The sequence below is a fragment of the Pleurodeles waltl genome, chromosome 3_1 (assembly GCF_031143425.1).
Source record: "Pleurodeles waltl isolate 20211129_DDA chromosome 3_1, aPleWal1.hap1.20221129, whole genome shotgun sequence".
In the NCBI taxonomy this organism is placed as follows: Eukaryota; Metazoa; Chordata; class Amphibia; order Caudata; family Salamandridae; genus Pleurodeles; species Pleurodeles waltl.
Genome location: NC_090440.1, coordinates 749,629,261 through 749,647,850, shown reverse-complemented (window position 1 = coordinate 749,647,850; position 18,590 = coordinate 749,629,261). Strand labels below are relative to the sequence as shown.

At 42.5% G+C, this 18,590-nt stretch overlaps 1 protein-coding gene across 1 annotated transcript; it reads left to right on the top strand.

Annotated features, from left to right (window-relative positions):
* Window positions 1–3,635: 3,635 nt before the first annotated feature.
* On the top strand, window positions 3,636–3,980 carry C3_1H11orf91 (chromosome 3_1 C11orf91 homolog). Its single transcript, XM_069221477.1, has one exon. It carries the CDS (start codon window positions 3,636–3,638, stop codon window positions 3,978–3,980), a length of 345 nt encoding a protein of 114 aa, XP_069077578.1.
* The last annotated feature ends 14,610 nt before the right edge of the window (window positions 3,981–18,590 follow it).

Here is an 18,590-nt window from a genome sequence, read left to right as displayed (position 1 = left end):
GCAATTGTATTTTGCAATTTTGAGCCGCTTTTGCGTCAAAAAATTACGCAAGTGTGGCACTAAAAAAGTATAAATATGGGCCCTAGTCCCTATGTCCGGTTGGCAAACGATAATTGTCAGCCTGAAATTGTGACTTCCCCTGGTCTAGCACAACCAGGTAACCACAAGTGGCGCTATGTGCTTTTGGATGCTATACTTACCTAAAACTTAGAAATTGCATATCTCCTGTTCTACTGATTAGATGTTTGTTGCAGTGGTCTCATTTTATTTTATTCTTTTTTCTAAATTTGTGTGGGATTTTTCTTGTGTGCTGCATAAATACTTTACACATTGCCTCCATGTTAAGCATGCCGCTTTTGTGCCACGCTGCCTGAGGGTTAAGCATAGGTTAATTTAGTGACGTTTGTGGTTCAGCCTGACAGAGATTGTGGTTGTTGCTTGAGACGGGTCCACACGCCCCTCAACCAAAAACAAATTTCTCACAATGGGCAATAGTTATAGTTCCATTTCAATATAGGCACTGAAAAGGTAACACCCTTTAATACATTTGGCCCTTAATAAGCAGAGCGGGGCAGAGTTATGAGTTAGGTTTTTGTCAACTTACCCTAACTGAGGAACATCAATGTGCTTTACGTTTAACATTGCAATCACATTTTAAGTCACTTAACTGTGGATTTTTAAGGGAATTTCCGAGGTTTTTAAAAGCAAATGTTATTGTGTATTGATAACCATAACTACTGTTAACAAAGGTTTGAGTGACTTTTGACTATTGTTATGGTATACTTTAGAAGTTCTGTGGCAGGGCCTCACCACAGGTCTACTGTGTGCACAGATTACACTTCACTGTGCACATCCATCGGCTGCATGCAGCTTCCCTCCTCTTGCTTTTCACTCGACCTCAAAAATGTACATTCACACTCCACGGATCACACCCTTAAAGTGTGCATAGTTGCCAGACCGCCTTAGCAGACACGTATAAACCCAAACCAGGCTGTTCATGGCCTTTGATTGTGCACAGCTGGTTTAGGAGGTAATAATCCCTTGGTTGTGCACAGCGGCCCAAGTTTCTCCCCAGAATTTACAGTGAACTTTTGTTGGCCTTGTACTGTGGAAAATGGACAGCCCACGTGCCTCCAATACCTGCGACACATAGACTTTTGCTGTGCACAGATGATCGGCGAGGTAATAACTTACCCTTCAAATGTGATCATTTTCACTTTTTCTTTTTCAATAACTGCCAATATTGCAGTGGCTACTGTGCACCGTGAGGATAGGGTGCAAGTTGTGGCATTTGTCCATAATCTGCACCAGGGTCAGACTGGCCTCCAGGGCAATCAGGCAGTACCCGGTGGCTGGTCAGATCAGTGTTTTGGCCTAATTTGTAACAGTCCGTGGGCCTGCTTTATAGTCTGGTGAGCTGTTTTTTTTTACTATTGATGTTTCTAATATCACCACAGACATTGTCTGCAGCAAGCTCAAATTCATGCACTCACATACTTTGCAAAACACATACAGTATGTCTTTACTAGTTAGAAACTGGCCTAGTTTGCAAATTTGTGCCGCTTTTTCCGTTCGCTGATGGTGGCCATCTTTATTTTGGTGCCCGGTCCTATTTTCACCCAGCCCCCATTCCTCCCAGCTTGGTGCGGCAGCTATGGCTGTGTCCAGTTGCTTTGGGAGGTAAAAATACTGGGGCAGCTGTGCACAGCCTTTCACCATGCACAGTTGCCATAGATCCCTAAAACCCTAAAAGCATGCGTTCGCAATTCCCACCGTGCATAGTATTCAGCCCTGCATATTTTAGATTGCTTGCAGAAATGGTAAACATTGATGCCCAAATCCTGTACCTTACAAACCAGCTGCACTCGACATTGAGCCATGCACAGGTTGATTGGGATGTAAACTTTATGTGCACCTGTTCACAGCCTTCAATATGCACATCTTCCCTTGTTTTTTCCACTAATCCCAACATCTAAACGACGAGTCCTCAGAATCATTATACACACACTTCACTAAGCCCCAGTACCTCACAAACCAAGGGGCATATTTACAAGCCCCTAATGCCGCCTTAGCATCATTATTTTACGCTAAGGTGGCGCTAACCAGTCCCCCACCCTGTGCTATTTACCAAGTGGCACAATGCAAGCATTGCGCCACTTTGTAACCCCTTGTGCCACATTATACTTGCAGCAGGTATAATGTGTGCAAGGGGGGAGCGTTCTCCCATAAGGAGGCTAAAAAAAAAATCACACAATGAAATTTACAAGATTTCACAGCGCCTTTCTAGCTTCCGTTTTTAATGCCTGCTCAGGGCAGGTGTTAAAGTAACACTAGTGCATTAACCTATGGGCCTCATTATACTTTTTTGGTGCTAGTCCAGCAAAGCTCTACAATAGCATAAAAAATGTTGACACTATTGTCCTAACATGCGCCATTGTGTGATGTAATGCAAATACAGCGCTACCATGGTGTCGTTGGGGGGACAGGGTGACGCCAATGTGCCCGGTTCCTTGTAAATATGCCCCCAAATGCGCACAGCCTTTTGTGGTATAACGCAAGCGCTTGATGGGTCCTGCGGTACAAAACCATATTACAGTCCTTAATGCGTGCACACATAAACAATTGTGTTCCATATAGATAAAGACTGCTTATTTCAGAAATCCCACCCCATAAACCCCAGCAATGAATGACACTACATCAATGTCGATTTTACCAGTAGATTAAACTAAAAGTCTTTACACACCCTCCTATGAAGTTTTACCCCATAAGTTAAAACATTATAGATAGTCGAACGAAACACCTAGCCCGAATGTTCAACCTTGAAAAGGCACCTTATGATCATTTAAATCCTCACCCATACCTGCCAGTCCTGCAACATACAAGTCACCCTCGAACGACCCGGTGTGTCGTCGTACCTCAAGCCTTCATTTGGAAGATGCCTTATGGCATGGCAACTCACAATCAGAAAAACTCTACAACGGGTCCTCCTCACTCCCTAGTAACAGTGGACACTACTTCACTAGTGTTTAAAGTGCACTAAAGTTTAAAATACTGACTAACCAAAACGTTTGATTACTGTTGCGGTTTTTACTAAAGCATACAAATCGGATGCAACTGAGAAAGAATGAAATGGCAATAAAGTCATGGAGTACATCAGACAATAACAAGAACGCCTAAGTTTGTAATTACATAAAGATGGGACTCCGGTGTTTTCGGTCCCTTGTTAACACAGGAAACCATTTGAAAAGTGTCTAACCATCTAGACGCCAATTATTAAAATGTCTTTCGTTGCTAGAGATGTCACGCCTTCTGATGCCTGGAGGGAACTAACCAAGTTGCAAGAGTTTGCTAAAGTTAAAAATAAATACTTTGAAATATTATTTCCCTAAAACCTACAGCATAATGTTGTGCATCAGGCCTTGCTTCATAGTATGCACCAAGGCGCTCATGTCACGAATCCTGGAAGCCTGGACTTGTAGAGTTTATAAAAGCTGGTCCGAGAAGCATTGCCCTCAATACAGTGGGTGAGTTCCATTCCAGCATTCCAGTTCTCACATCTCCCTGGGAGATGGAATTTGAATTGTAACCAAAGGCATTTTTCTCTGATTCTTGGATAAGCGGGCAAGCCGCAGATTATGAGCAAGCGACCGCCTGTGTTTTTCCCATCCCTGTATGACAGAAGTGTCTCCACGTCTCCGGTAGATGATTTCAATATCTGGAAGAACCTCTTCCTGCCTCTGAATGGCCACCAACAGTCCTACGGTCTACTTTTAGAGAGCGCTCCGTGGCCACCAGGCTTGGCTGAAATTCACTACGAGCCCTTGCAGTTCTTCTCTACATCACTTGGTAGAGACTACACGCCTAAGGCCAGTCAGCTGGATGAAATCTGTGAGCTGGAGATCATGTTAAAGGAGCTTGAGCTTCTCACTATCACCGGGGATGGCTTTGATTCAAAGAAATGTGAGTCATTTTTTTATTAATCCTCTTCTTAAATTTAAATCATCTGGCAGACCATTTTACTTCTGTACATGACTATTTTTTAATGGTAGATTTTATAAGTCTTATCGAACTACAGAAAAAGATATTTACATCGCCAAGCTTGATAACACACCTAGAGACAGGTTTTGATGGGGTCGCCTTGAAACTTATTAATATATTTTTATTGCTGTGGTGCTCTGACGCTTTCTTAAACATGTGATAACGCATCCCTTTATGATAATTTATTTCACATCAGGACTCGTTTTAGGCCAATGAATCTTTTGACCCAGCTGAGAGAAACCTTAGGACGAGATAGCTAATTAATATGTCAATCAATATGTCAATAATGTCATCAATATTTATTACCACAATGCATTTTACTTTAGTCAAAGACATTAATCAATTCAGGACACCACCATGACCTTACAGTCATAAATAACCACACCAGTTTAGTAGAATTTTATGAGGTTTATTCCCTATTGATTACAATTCTAAAAGCAGGTGTGTCAATCTCAAAAGCAAAACACTCAGTAACATTGTCATAATTTGGCAACTCGAATAAGACTTAATCAAAGCAAGGAACACAATTATTAGAACATAACACAGCGTCAACATAGATCAACTTTAGCGGAGTATCATGAACGCGTCAGTTCAACAAAGCATAGATCCGGTCATTTTTCTATTTGCGTCAGTTTAGTGAACCCCTTTCCTAACCACTGATTAGCATTGGCATGTTGGGCTTCATGCAAAACAATTTAGAACACCAATTTGGAAAACATCTAGCTATGGTCTCTGTCAAAAGTAAGCAGTTGGTACCTAGAAAGGAAAAGCAAACAGACAATCACAATTTCATTGTCATAGTTACCCTCCAAGGATTTGGTCAGCACTCAGGTTCAGCCTTCGTCTTCAGGACATCAGTTGAATCGCCATCAGTCAGGAACTCAGCACGCGGGCAAAGGGGCACTTCCCTCATAAGGAGGTAAAGTGTAAATGGGTAGACTAAGGACAAGGATGGTTCTAAGTAAAATTAGCAAAGTCACCAGGCAAAGTGACAAAGTCTCTGGATCGTATCAAATCGCTTCAGCATCTCCCTAGCTAACTAACTCATTTCTGTGTGTCAAGAGGTTTTATCCCTTTTTCTTTGTACATTCCCCTAAAATCTGATTGAATAAGGGGTTGCACCCCACTATCTTTAGCCAATTAAAAATGGATTATGTCATTAATTCTTTCACCCCACATTCGTTCTCAGACAGTTTATTGGTCCATATGATTGACGTCTTCAGAGGTAGCATGTCCGGTATGATTTCATCCTTCTGCAATTCTTTGCACATCTTCGGTCAGTAGCTCCATTGTCTGTACCGGTTTGGGCGACCTTGTACATTATACTAATCTACACTGTTGCATTTTTCTAATACATTTCTACAAGCAATATGAATTTCATGAGAACGGATCTACTATAGTTACATTCAGCTTCGAGTTTGAAGAAAAACAAGAGTTCATGTCCTTTTGTGAGTCAGCACACTTCACGTTAGAAAAATACATTTAATATGAGAGCCAGGCAGCTGGGCCTCGACTCATGCTAACTAAGGCCTACGAGGTTTATTAGCAAAACTTTTAATAACATAATCATTAATAATTAGTACAAAACCATTCGTTAACAGAACATTAGTCATTTTTATTAGTCCCGTATATATTGGCAGCCACTCCCCGTGGTCACATTTCAAGTGCACGTTTTGGCAAAACAGGTTAATACAGTTTCTATGCGGCATTATCACACATTAGTTCATAAACATTTCATGGTAATATAGATTATATAAGCTACGCTCTCTCACATGCATTTATCCTGTTTCTGGCAGAGACATGTCACCACCAATGCTAGTCTCATAGAGGAACGGGATGAGACATGTAAGCACCACCTCATGGTGTTTTAAGGAACCATTGTGAGATTTCTCTGTTCAGATGCTGGTGATGGAAACTGTATTTTAATCCACACGACAAATAATGAAAATAACATGCAAACCTTTTTCATTAAATAGCAATGACTGTCAGGCTAGGTAACATAATAACTGGTATCAGTACACCATTTTGACATACATTTATGTATTTATAGATGGAAAATACAATACATCTTCATGCACTGTGTACCAATATATACCCGAACGGTGGCTTCCCATTAAAATTTGATATTGATGGTGCAATAGCCATGGGCATATGTAAGTCCCAAAACAATTGGCGTACCATCCTTTGGCATACCAGGACCCCTTTCATTTTATGAACCTCTTCACATACCTTTGAAAATACTCCCATTCTTGACGTCATAAACTTTCAGGTCATCCCATACAACACATACTCCCCTTCCTACTCCAAACATTCGAACATATTGGCTACAGAGACCAGCAGAGATAAGGAACCATTTAAATACTAAGGACTGTATAACAGTAGAAGTGGTGAGTGATTGAACAGCTGACAAAAGACCTGCAGCGCACAGGTACAAGGCATGATTTCCCAGGCAGGGAATGCATTATCAGCACCACACAAATGGAGAGGGAGGGCAGGGATGCAGAAATCTTTAGGGATGGCACAGGCCCTTCTTTAAGAGGGTTGGGGGCATGGTCTTTGCTAATCTAGCAGGCCAGCAGGCCACCTGCCAAAGTTAAATCAGGTCCAAAGTTGTAGATAGTTGGCGGACACCCATGCCTTGATGTCTATTAAGAGAGCCTGGAATGTTGCAGTGTAAGAAAATAGGCATGGTACTTGCATTCCTTATCTGCATCAATAGCTTGTATCTAGATAAGCAAATCACCATTGGCGACTCCTGATCTTACATAAATGTATTTACCACTGAAGCATGTAGAAGTGATTAAGAGTCATTTAGTATTTGACAGAGTGAGAGAACTGCCAAACGTCAGTGCTTCTCCCGTCCTCTCAAACCCAAGCTTCTCCTCTTCGAGTCACCTCCAGTGCAAACTTTAAACCTGGCAGCCAATCTGTCACTAGTTCACAATGCCATAGTAATGGTCAACCCACCCCATTTAAAGCAGGGCAATTGTCACAAAATTTCCCTATCCAGGATCACCATGCAAGGCATAGCAGTCCAGTTCATGGAAATCAATTAATGGTCCTGATACTCATGGGGAAGACACACGCCATCGGGCGCGAAGATTGGTTGGTAAGATTGGGTGGGGGGGGTGTAGAATGAAACATTGTACAATAAAGGTTTACTTCTGTGTATGTGAGAACAAGCGTTACTCTGTTGTTTCCTCACATCTCAACAGCTTTTCGGCCGCATTCTAGGATCCCCCCGTATCGTTGCTACGACACAAGTAGCCTCAATACCACATTTTCGTTATTCAATAACTAATACACATATATATAACATGAACACCTATACATACATTCAAGTATATTTAATTCAATATAAAATCCTTATATCTCATAGGGACTGAACACCTATACATACATTCAAGTACATTTAATTCAATATAAACTCCTTATATCTCATAGGGACTCTTACATTTCTACCGATACATGTATTGACACATTTCCTTGCCAAACCAGATGACCCATTGTTGTTCAAACTTTCTTTACATGTGAATCATCTCTGGTTACATTTGACTCACCTCTGGTATCAGGACTCACCTCTATTGCATCATTCCATAGCCAATCATTCGTGCAATCTCTAGCCAAGTCCTTCCTCATTACATCTCCCCAATCCATAACCTTGTTGCATCTGGACAACCTACTAAAATGCCACACATTATTATCACTTAGCTGTGCAGAGCTCGCATAAACCTCCCTAACTTGCAATGGCTTGGAAAATGTACTGCACCCCTTCTTGGTTTTGTATCCCACTTTAACTCTTACCCAATCCCCAGGATCCAACTCAACTTTCTTCACTACATGTTTCTTGTCATGATACTCCTTGTACAACATTTGCATATTTTGTAAATTCCTTCTCACTACTGATGGAGACCATTTACCACATAATTTCATATCCATCCAAGCCTTATTATCCTTTGTGAACGGTTCTCTTCCCCTTAAGATTTTAAAAGGGCTGTACCCTGTTAATGTTGGGGTAATTCTATATGCCCAAAGAGTCTTGGCTAATTCTTTCTCCCAGTCCAGTCCTGTATTTATGGCCACCTGAACACTTCTCATTACAACTCTATTAAACCTTTCCACTGTACCATTCCCTACAGGGTGATAAACCGGAGCACATCTACTCTTAATTCCATTGCTTTCCAAGAATTTGTTATACTTTCCAGCTGTAAATTATGGCCCATTGTCACTAGTCAATACCTTGGGGATTCCTTCCCTTAATAATGTCCTTTCTAAAAATGAAACTACTGTGTTGGGATCCATTACTTAATTTATCTCAATCTCATGCCATTTTGAATAATTATCCACCAAGACAATAATATACTTAGCAACTCCCTAGCCATCCAAAATGGGCCCAAAAATATCCCCACTCAACTCTTCCCAAGGATTTCTCAGATATATGTGTTCTCCCATTGGTGGTCTAAATGTAGTCTGCGTCTTATCCGCAGTTGCACACACTGTACAAGTTCTGACAAATTTCTCAGTCTCAACATCTGTGCCTGGCCACCAGTAAACTGATGTTACTCTTTTTTAAAAATTTAACAATACCAAGGTGACCCTCATAATTAATCTCCAATATCTTGACTCTTAAACCCTTGGGTGGACCCAATCTGTCACCTCTTAAGATGTGACCTTTTTCACTAAGAGATAGTTCATCCTTAATTTCCCACATACATTTGCACTCCCCCTGCAACTTGCTTTTCTCCTTCCATCCTCCTACAATAATTTCTTTCACTTGAGATAATGTCTCAACTTTGTCATATTCATTTTTCCATTCATCCTCCAAAATTACAGAGCTGTCCTCATTTATCATAGCTACACTATATTCACTCCATCTATTCTCAATGTGCGTTGTGTGTTCATCTAGAGGCAAAGGTGACCTACTCAAATAATCTGCAATCTTGTTTTTTATACCAGGTACTCCACATCATAAACATAGTCTAAAAGCCTTAGTGTCATTCCTGCAATACGTGGTGTTGCTTTAACCACGTTACTTAATGTCAAAACGTTCACCAAAGGTTTATGATCCGTTCGTAATCTAAATCGAGTGCCCCAAATGTATTGCCTACATTTTTCCATGCCCCAAACTGCAACCAACATTTCTTTTTCAATCACTGACATTTTCTCTTCACTTGAGGTTAATGAACGAGAAGCATAAGCAATAGTGTACTCTTCTCCTAACTCATTAGTTTGGCTCAAAACAGCACCTAAATCTTTGCCACTAGCATCAGTGGTCACAATGCTGTGTGCATTAATATCAAAACCATGTATTGGTGAGGGGAGCATGGCGGCCGCCTAACGCCGCGGTCGCTCTCTCTCTCTCGGCCGGCGCTCGCACTCGTTACAGCATGACGCTTTGAACGCTGTCAGCCGGATGAGCCTCATGCTACGCCCCCGCCCTCTGGGTGATTCAGGGCAAAACGAGGGGCAGTTTCTTGCTACGGAGACGCCAAGGATCGGTGCTCCATTCATAGGGTTTTTCCTGGAGGCAGCAACATCTTGGAGCCAAAGGAGACGTTTACTATTTAACAGCTGCTTCCGGGGGCCATGCTTGGGAGCAGCTTTTTGCACTCGCAGGAGGGACCTGGAGGGAGACACCAAAACCTTTCAGGGTCGCAGCAAGTATTCTTCTATTGTTTGGGGGGGCTCTGCTTATATGACGCCGGCTAAATTGAGAATACGGGCATCTTCTAGGGGCCCCCGTTGTTGCAAAGCCAGAAAGTTCTGCTTAGCCTTGGGAGAGGTGAGGAGGCCCTCCAGAAAAGTACTCTTAGTTGTCTGCAAAGCTCTAGCAAGGGAAAAGAGGGGGAGTCTGGAAGCAAGAGGGCGCAAGCGAAAGGGTTTGGGAAATCCAAAAAGGGGAGTTTGTCTGTACCCTCTTTGTCTGGTTTGGAGCCCAGGAAAAGGCATAATAACAGATCTGGTAAAACCAGCAAGGCACTGGGCGCTCAAGGCTTACTTTCTGAGGAAGAAAATTTGGTTTCCCCCTTGCTCCTTTTTTGAGGAATATCTCACACCGTCGAGCGATGCAGCCCCCACAGTCTTTAGAAGGCTCCCTCCTCTCTCGGTCCCCTTCATCTTCCTTCCTGGAGCATGGAAGACAGGCAGACGAGAATGAGTATGCCCAAACCCAATCAGTGGCGTGTGGTGGGGCACAGGGCCCCTTGGTTATGAAGGCTCTAGAGTCGGGTTCACCTGCACATGACTCTGCGGTACAGAACCTCCTGATCTCCTTATTTGAGGAGATCAGGGGTAAATTTGAGGTATCTGAGTTTAACCAAGGGAAAATTAGAGAGTCCTGCGCTGCTCTGGAGACTAAACTTAATGCTTTGACGGAGAGGATAAGTCATTTGGAAATGGTGGTGTCAGAGCAGGAAGCCCATGTACTGTCCAACACTCATGGTATTTCACGGTTATCACGCAATGGCAAGATGGTCCAGGAAAAGCTAGAGTCCCTGGAAAACAACATACGAAGGAACAATATTAGAATCCTGAATGTACCTGAGGGGCTGGAAGGAGAGGATATCAAGGGGTTTGTATTAACTTTGCTTGATATTTTTTTTCCCCCAATGGATCAGACAAAGCTGAGAGAAGACATACAAAGGGTCCACCGGGATCCTTTCAGGAGGAAGCCTGATAGGAAGACCCCTGGGAAGATTTTGGTTAATTTTGGCACTTACTCTGTAAAAGAAAGAATTTTGTCTGAAGCTCTTAAGGCTGGTAGTTTCTCAATGGGTTATTGGACATTTCGGATTCGTTCGGACTTATCTAAAACAACTTTAGATAGGCAATGGGAATTGGGGAAGTGTATGCAAGTTCTTAGGTCTTTCGGCGCAACAGTTGAGGTTCCAGCTTTTTTGAAGATTATGTGGAATAATACGATGCATAATATCAGGGAACCCGCAGAAGTTCAGGCATTAATTGAGAAAATGAAAAATTAAGGCTGATAGTTTCCGGGTAAAAATCCGGCTGGTTAGATCTCATATGGCCGGTCATAGTCGCCCTTGAAGTCGAGGGAGGGTTCCCATGGGAGGAGGAGGTATTGGGTGTGTTTGGGGTATAAATCAGGAGATTTTTTGTTTTGTTTTTTCTTCACATGGGGTGGGTGGTGGGTGTAGGTAGGGTTAGCAGGGCGGGGGGGGGAACATGCAGTGACTGAAAATGTCCTCAGTAGTGTGCTATGGGTCTGTACGAGGGGCCTTGACCTTTTTTTTTGTTGGTAATAACTCTTTTATGATTATCAATGGTTAACCAGACAGGGGTTATTTTGAAGTTTTTATCATGGAATGTAAATGGTTTACGGGTTCCGGGGAGGAGGAGGAGAATTTTTGAGTTTTTAAAAAGGGCAGATAAGCAGGTAATTATCTTACAAGAAACCTATTTGTTAGAAACCGAATGGAAGGTATATCTTAAAAACTTGAATTGGGTGGGTTATCTTGCGTACACTAATCAATCGTGTGCGATTAAGGGGGTGGCAAATCTGATAAAAAAGTCAGTGGGAGTGAAGGTGGACAATATTAAGAAAGATCCTAGGATGAGATGGCTGATTTTGGAAGCCGTCTTACACGGTATCGGGTTTACCATCGTTGGATATTACGGTCCCAAAATTGATGATCCTTCACCCTTCCAAGACCTTTTTTCACATCTGTTAGTTGTCAAATATCTGATCATAATCGGTGGAGATTTCAACATTTTATTGAATCCTTCTTTAGATAAGTCTACTCCAAGACCAACGGTCAACCTACCTAGAACCCGGTCTAGGATAAAACAAGGAATGTTAGATCTTGGTTTAATGGATATTTGGCATCAGAAGGGTGGGAGAGGGCTTAGGTATACATTTAATAATGAGAAATATGGTCATCGTTCAAGGATAGATTTCTTTTTAATCCAACAACCGTTAAGAGATATGGTAATATCGGTTAGTCATGCCCCGGCACATCTCTCAGATCATTCAGCAGTATTAATGCAAGTTTCTCTTAATAATCAAGCTCCTATTCCCAGGTGGACAGTAAATCGCTCTTTGTTTTTGGATGAGTTATTGGTGGATGGGTTGAGGAAAGATACTAATGAATTCTATAAGTTGAATTACAGATCCGCCACATTGCAGACACTGTGGGACGCATATAAAGCGTTTATTAGAGGTAGGCTTGTAGGGCTGGCCACTTGCAGATATAGAGCCGAGAGAGACCAGTTGAAACAACTTGAGCTTAAGGTGGCCTTCTTGCAGGGAGCCTCCTCAAGGGCAGAGGAAAAACAGAGGGGGTTTCTTTAATGCTCAGTTAGAATTAGCTAGGTCGAAGCTGGGTTTATTCTTAGAGGGAAAAGCGAGAAGGGCATGGGGATGTAGTAGGGGAATGTAGTAGGTTTGCCCATTATGAATATGGGGAAGGCTATGGAAAGCTTTTGGCATGGAAAACTAGATCAGACCGTTCTAGGAATGTAATATCATTTGTTAAGTCAGAGATTACGGGAGTCGACTGTATAATTAACCCCGAAATAGAGGAGGCCTTTGTGTTTTTTTTAAAGAATCTGTATACGGAAAATCAGCACTCTGATGCAACGTTTGAAACATCTGTAAAGGGGTACTTGGAAGTGCTTCATCTCCCCCAGTTAACAGTAGCAAAACAGAACCAGCTTGTGAGAGAAATAGATCACGGGGAGGTGAGGATGGGGATTTTAAATTTATAGAAGGGGAAAGCTCCGGGTCCAGATGGTCTGCCAAACAAATTATATGGTAATCTTTGTGAGGAGTTGGTTTCTATTTTGACAGAGTTGTTTAACTTCCTTTTACAGGAGAGGGTGGATATGCATAGGTCTTGGAGTGAGGCAGTTATAAGCCTTCTATTGTAACCAGGGAAGGACCCGGCCCTTTGTAGCTCATATAGACCAATTTCCCTGTTGAATTCAGATTATAAGCTTTACACACATATATTGGCTAACAGGCGTCAGAGTGTTATTTGTGAATTGATCCATGAAGACCAGAAAGGGTTTGTCAGAGGTAGATACTTGCATGAATTGACTCACGACTTACTGGGGACAGTGGATCTGGCTATCACCGAAAAAGTCCCCTTATCAGTTCTCACGTTTGATGCCGCCAAAGCTTTTGACCGGGTAAATTGGCGCTTCTTACAAAGTGTAATGGAGGCCTTTGAGGTGGGCCCGAAATTCATGAAGGCAATTCAGGTTATTTACAAAGATCCATCAGCTCGTATCTTGATTAACAGAAAGTTATCTTCCAGATTTAGTATTCAGAAAGGGACGCGGCAGGGGTGTCCATTGTCTCCTCTTCTTTTCAATTTATATATTGAGCCCCTGGCGGTCAAAATCAGGGCGGATAGAGCGATCTCTACTTTTCAATGTATGTGTTGGGAGAAGAAGGTTGCTCTGTATGCTGACGACCTTATGATATATACGGGCGATTTGACGCGGGTTTTTGCCCGAATTTTAACATCTTTGAAGGAATATGGAGATATTTCGGGTTATGCTGTTAATCCAGAGAAAACTGAGATCATGTGTTGGAATACTAGCTTTGATAGTCTGCTGATCAAGCAACAGATTAGATATCTGGGTATTCAAGTTATTTCCAATCTTAATGAATTGGCCCGGGTTAATTTTGACAAAATCTGCAAAGAAACTCGCAACTTACTGAAGACCTGGGCCGGGCACCCTCTGTCCTTCATAGGCAGAGTAAATATTCTTTAAATGATGATTCTCCCTAAATTTACATTCCTCTTTAATACGATCCCCTTGGAGTTTAAGAAGAGATGGTTTCAGAAGATGCAAGCTGACTTGACTTCGTTTGTTTGGTCCTCAAAAGGTGTTAGGATTGCTTGGCAGAAACTATGCAGGCCCAAGGGGAAGGGTGGGATTGCAGCTCCTGATTTCTATAAATATTATTTAGCTTTTCATTTGAAAAATGTTAGGATCCTATTACGGGACAGGTCTGAATATACGTCATTCTGGTGTGCAGCGACTCAGGAGCTTTCGGCTGTCCGGCAGCCATTTTTTGTATACGTTTGGTCACCCAAACTTTTTCAAAAAGATTCGATTGAAGCTTCTTAAAGATGCTGCTAGAGTATGGTGGTTGGTTCGCCAAGCTTTTCATATTAATTACTATAGTCCTAGGGCTCCGGTTTGGTATTCCCCTGGCACTCCTGAGTTTCTTCTAGATAGACTGGTTCTGGCATTAAAAGGAGTGACAAAGTGGGGACAACTTTTGAAGGATGCGAAGCCGGTCCCCTGGTTAGAATTGGAGGAATTAACAGATTATAAGCTTTCAAGGTTTAAGTATGTACAACTAGCGAGCTGGGCAGCATCTCTTCAGGAGAAAGGGGGAGTGTATAATCCTTGGGAGGGAAAACTATCCTCGACCTTGGTACATAAGGAAGTTTCTGTTTGGTATCAGGCATTGCTTGATGCACCAGACTCAGTGGCTTTGTTTCTCGAGAAGAAATGGGGAGAAGTTTTTCCAAATTTGGATTTTGTGCATATTTGGGAAAGGTCAAGCTCCATGCTATGGTCGGTAACTAGGTCAGTTGCTCTGAAAAAAATCAACTGTTTACCATGCATAGGGTTTATTGGTCTCCCCAGAGGCTGTCTGCGGTGGGGAACTTAGAAAAGAAGTGCCCGCGGTGTGGAGAGCCAAACGCAGATGACGTCCACATTTTTTGGAGCTGTCCATACTTACCTCTTTTTTGGTAAGGGATTAACGGTTTTCTTGAGCAATTCATAAGTATTGATATAGAAGTTACCCCCCTATGGTATTCTTTGGTGTTCTTTCCAATTCAACATGGGAACTGAAGTTATCTAGGCTGTGTAAGGGTATACTGTTTTTGTTGATATTATTGGCCAGGAGACAAATATGTTTAAAGTGGGTTAGTCCTTTACCTCCGAGTGTTTTGGACTGGGTGTCTTCAGTGGATCACTTTTCCTGTTTGGAACGTAGCGGTTCAATGGGTATTAACGATGAATGTTGGGCCATTTGGGAAAATGCTCGACAAAATAGAATCACTTTTGATGTGTAGTCTTATAAATATTTTTGTCTTTTCTGTATCATGTAGTCCAATGATTATTTCCGCCTCCTTTTCCCCCCTCCCTCTCCTCTCTTTTGCTCTCTTTCCCTCGTTCATCGATCTGTGGTTGGAGAGGAGCATTGGGAGGGTTCGGGAGAGGTGAAGTGTGGCATCTAATTGGTTCTAAACCTATTTAAGGAGGTTACCATGCTAGATGTTGGTTGATGACCCTCGTACAGTATGGTGGGATTTACTTATGAGGACAAAAAAAAAAAACATGTATTGGTGCAGCAGTAGATATGTCTGATTTAATGTTCTCAAAATCCTTCTGAAGATCCTGGTTCCAAACAAAGTTTTCTCTTATTTTTAGCAATTGTCTTAAACCATATATTTTTATCGCAAAGCTTTCCACATATTTAGAATAAAATTCTGCTGGCCCCAAAAATGATCTAACTTCATCTCTAGATGTTGGAGCAGAAGCCTCTCTCACAGCATCAATTATGTGTTTCTTTGGAGAAATACCATTCATCCCCACTTCATGTCCTAAATACGTTACTGATTTTAGTACAAATTTACATTTCTTTATTTCTGCTGTTAACCCATTTAAGTTCAGTATTCTTAATACCTCTTCCAATCTATTGTCATGTTCCAGTTTGTCTCTTCCCATAATTAGAATGTCATCTTGGAAATATGTTACACCATCCATACTTTTGAACAATTAATGCATCAACCATTGAAATACTGCTGCAGCAGATGCAAGACCAAAGGGCATGCAAACACACCGGTAACAACCAAAGGGTGTGATAAATAAAGTCAAACTTCTGCTATCAGGATGTAATTCTACCTGGTGGTAAGCTGATGTTAAATCTATGGTAGAGAACCATTTTTCCCCAGTCGTGTGTGCCAAAAGTTCATTTATTTTTGTAAGAGGTTGTTTGCCCACCACAATGCTCTTATTAAAGTCTCTAAGGTCAATGCATAACCTCAATTGCCCATTAGGTTTTTTGGCCACTACTAAAGGTGCCAACCATTCTACACTCTCAACAGGTTCAATTATTCCTTTCTTCTCTAGTTTATTCAATTCTTCTATCACATTCTTTTGTAGTCCCAAAGGTATATTCCTTGCTTTGTGACTTATTGGTACTGCTTCTTCCTTTAACACAATCTTGTGTATATAGCCTTGTAATTGTCCTACTTTTCCTGTAAACACTTCAGGAAACCTCCTTACCACCTCTGCATGAATGGAGATCATAGATTCATCCAACAACAGAACTTGTTCATTGCTGTTAGGATCCAAGGTTATACCTAAATTCCCCTGGTCCATCCACCCTAACACCGAGGGTCCTTTCTCTGCTACATATAACTTTCCTTGAGATTTCCTTCCTTAAAACTCAAATGTGACCCATTTAAAACCTACCATAGGAATGTTTTCACCAGTAAAGGTAACGGGGTGCACATCTGTATCATTTAACTCAATCCCTAAAACCTTTGCAAATTTATCATTCTAAGCAGATCGTTGTATTATCGTATAAGGAGAACCTGAATCGGCTATTATTTCAATGTCCACTCCAGCAATAGTCATATTGCACATTGGTCTTTTTTTAGATTTGTCAACAACATCTAAAATTGCATTATCCTCAATACTCAAAATGTTATCCGATTCATTCCCTTCTCCCAATGTGTTTTTTTCTTCCTCTAAAATGCAATGCACACTTTCTCTTCTTTTCCTCCTTCTGCAAACGTTGGCAAAATGGCCAATTATCCCACAATACGAGCATTTACTTCTCCAAGCAGGTCAGTTCTTATCTCCTGCGTAATGTCCTTTATTTCCACATCTGAAACATTCCTAGTCTTACCCAAGTAGTCTCTCATCATCCTTAGTTTTTCCCTTGAATATCCTTTCAACCGATTTATCGTTTTGCTTATTCTTAAAAGCACTACTGCTCTTAGTCACTTTACAGACAGGATCCACTTCAGTCTCAGTCTTCTTTGCCGCCTTTGCACATCTTCTAGACATCTCTGCCTTCTTTACTATGGCAATTATGTCATTAAATGGTGCCTCTCCACATACCCACAATTTTTCTTGTATGTTGTCATTGTTCGAATGCATGACAATCTGACCTCTGATTAGGTCTTCTTGTAGTGTCCCAAATTTACAGTTTATAGCTAATTTCTTCAAAGCAGATACATAGGGGGTCATTACGACCCTGGTGGACGGCAGAGAAGCGGCGGTAAGACCGCCAACAGTCTGGCGGTCAAATGTTTGCAATTATGACCATGGTGGTTACCGCCATGGTCATCCGCCGCTTCTCCGGCGGGCGGAGACGACCGCTGGGCTGGAGATCTGGGTCTCCAGCCTGGCGGTTGTCACTATACCGCCGGCGGTATTTGGACCCGGCTGACCACCATGGATTTCATGCGGTTTGGAACCGCCATGAAATCCATGGCGGTAAGCACTATCAGTGCCAGGGAATTCCTTCCCTGGCACTGATAGGGGTCTCCCCCACCCCCCACCCACACCCCGACTCCCTCCCCTACACCCCCCACCACCCCGACCCCCAACATCACATCACTCATTCACACACGACACGCACGCAAGCACCACCAACACACATACACGCACACACCGACATACATGCCAACATCCACACACACAGTCAGACACGCACACCCACATTCAAACATACACGCACACAACCATACAGACATACCTACACACATACACGCACTCATTCCCAAACACACAACACCCCGCAGGCATACACGGACTCACACACGCCCTCTACATACACACACGCACACCCCCATGCATGCACACAACACACAACACACCCCACCCCCTCCCCTAACGGACGATCGACTTAGCTGGTCCATCGATCCTCTGGGAGGGGACGGGATCCATGGGGGCTGCTCCGCCGACACCACACCGGCAACAGAACACCGCCACGCCGAATCACAGGACGTGATTCTGTGGGCGGTGTTCTGTTGACGTGGAGGTGGAGCAACCTCCACTTCCCCGCCGACCGCCAGTATGGCTGTTGGCAGCTCTCCGTCTGAAAAAGGACAGAGAGCTGCCAACAGTCATAATACGCTGAGCGGAAAACCGCCACCACTGGCGGTCTTCAGCACGGCGGTCCCTCGGCGGTCTTGACAAAAGACCGCCGAGGTCAAAATGACCCCCATAGTCCTCTATAGATTCCATCTTATTCTGCTTCCTCTGAAAGAAATTATATCCATCAATAGCTACACACAAAGTAGGTTGATAGTAAGTATCTAAATCTTCCAAAGCATCTTTGAAAACCTCCCTAGATCCTTCCTCCCTAAGTTTTTTCTCCATTTCAGTATATAACCGTAAGCCTTCAGGCCCTAAACTGTGTAATAAGATCTTCTTTTTCCTTTGTGATGTAAATTCTTCACCATGTTCATCTTTAATTGCAGATAATTAGTTCTTAAAATACTCTTTCCAGTCTGCCCATTTCATTTGCGGCTCACCAGGACGTG

Coding starts and splice junctions, on each gene's coding strand:
- C3_1H11orf91 (XM_069221477.1), top strand. CDS start 3,636: ATGAGCAAGCGACCGCCTGTGTTTTTCCCATCCCTGTATGACAGAAGT.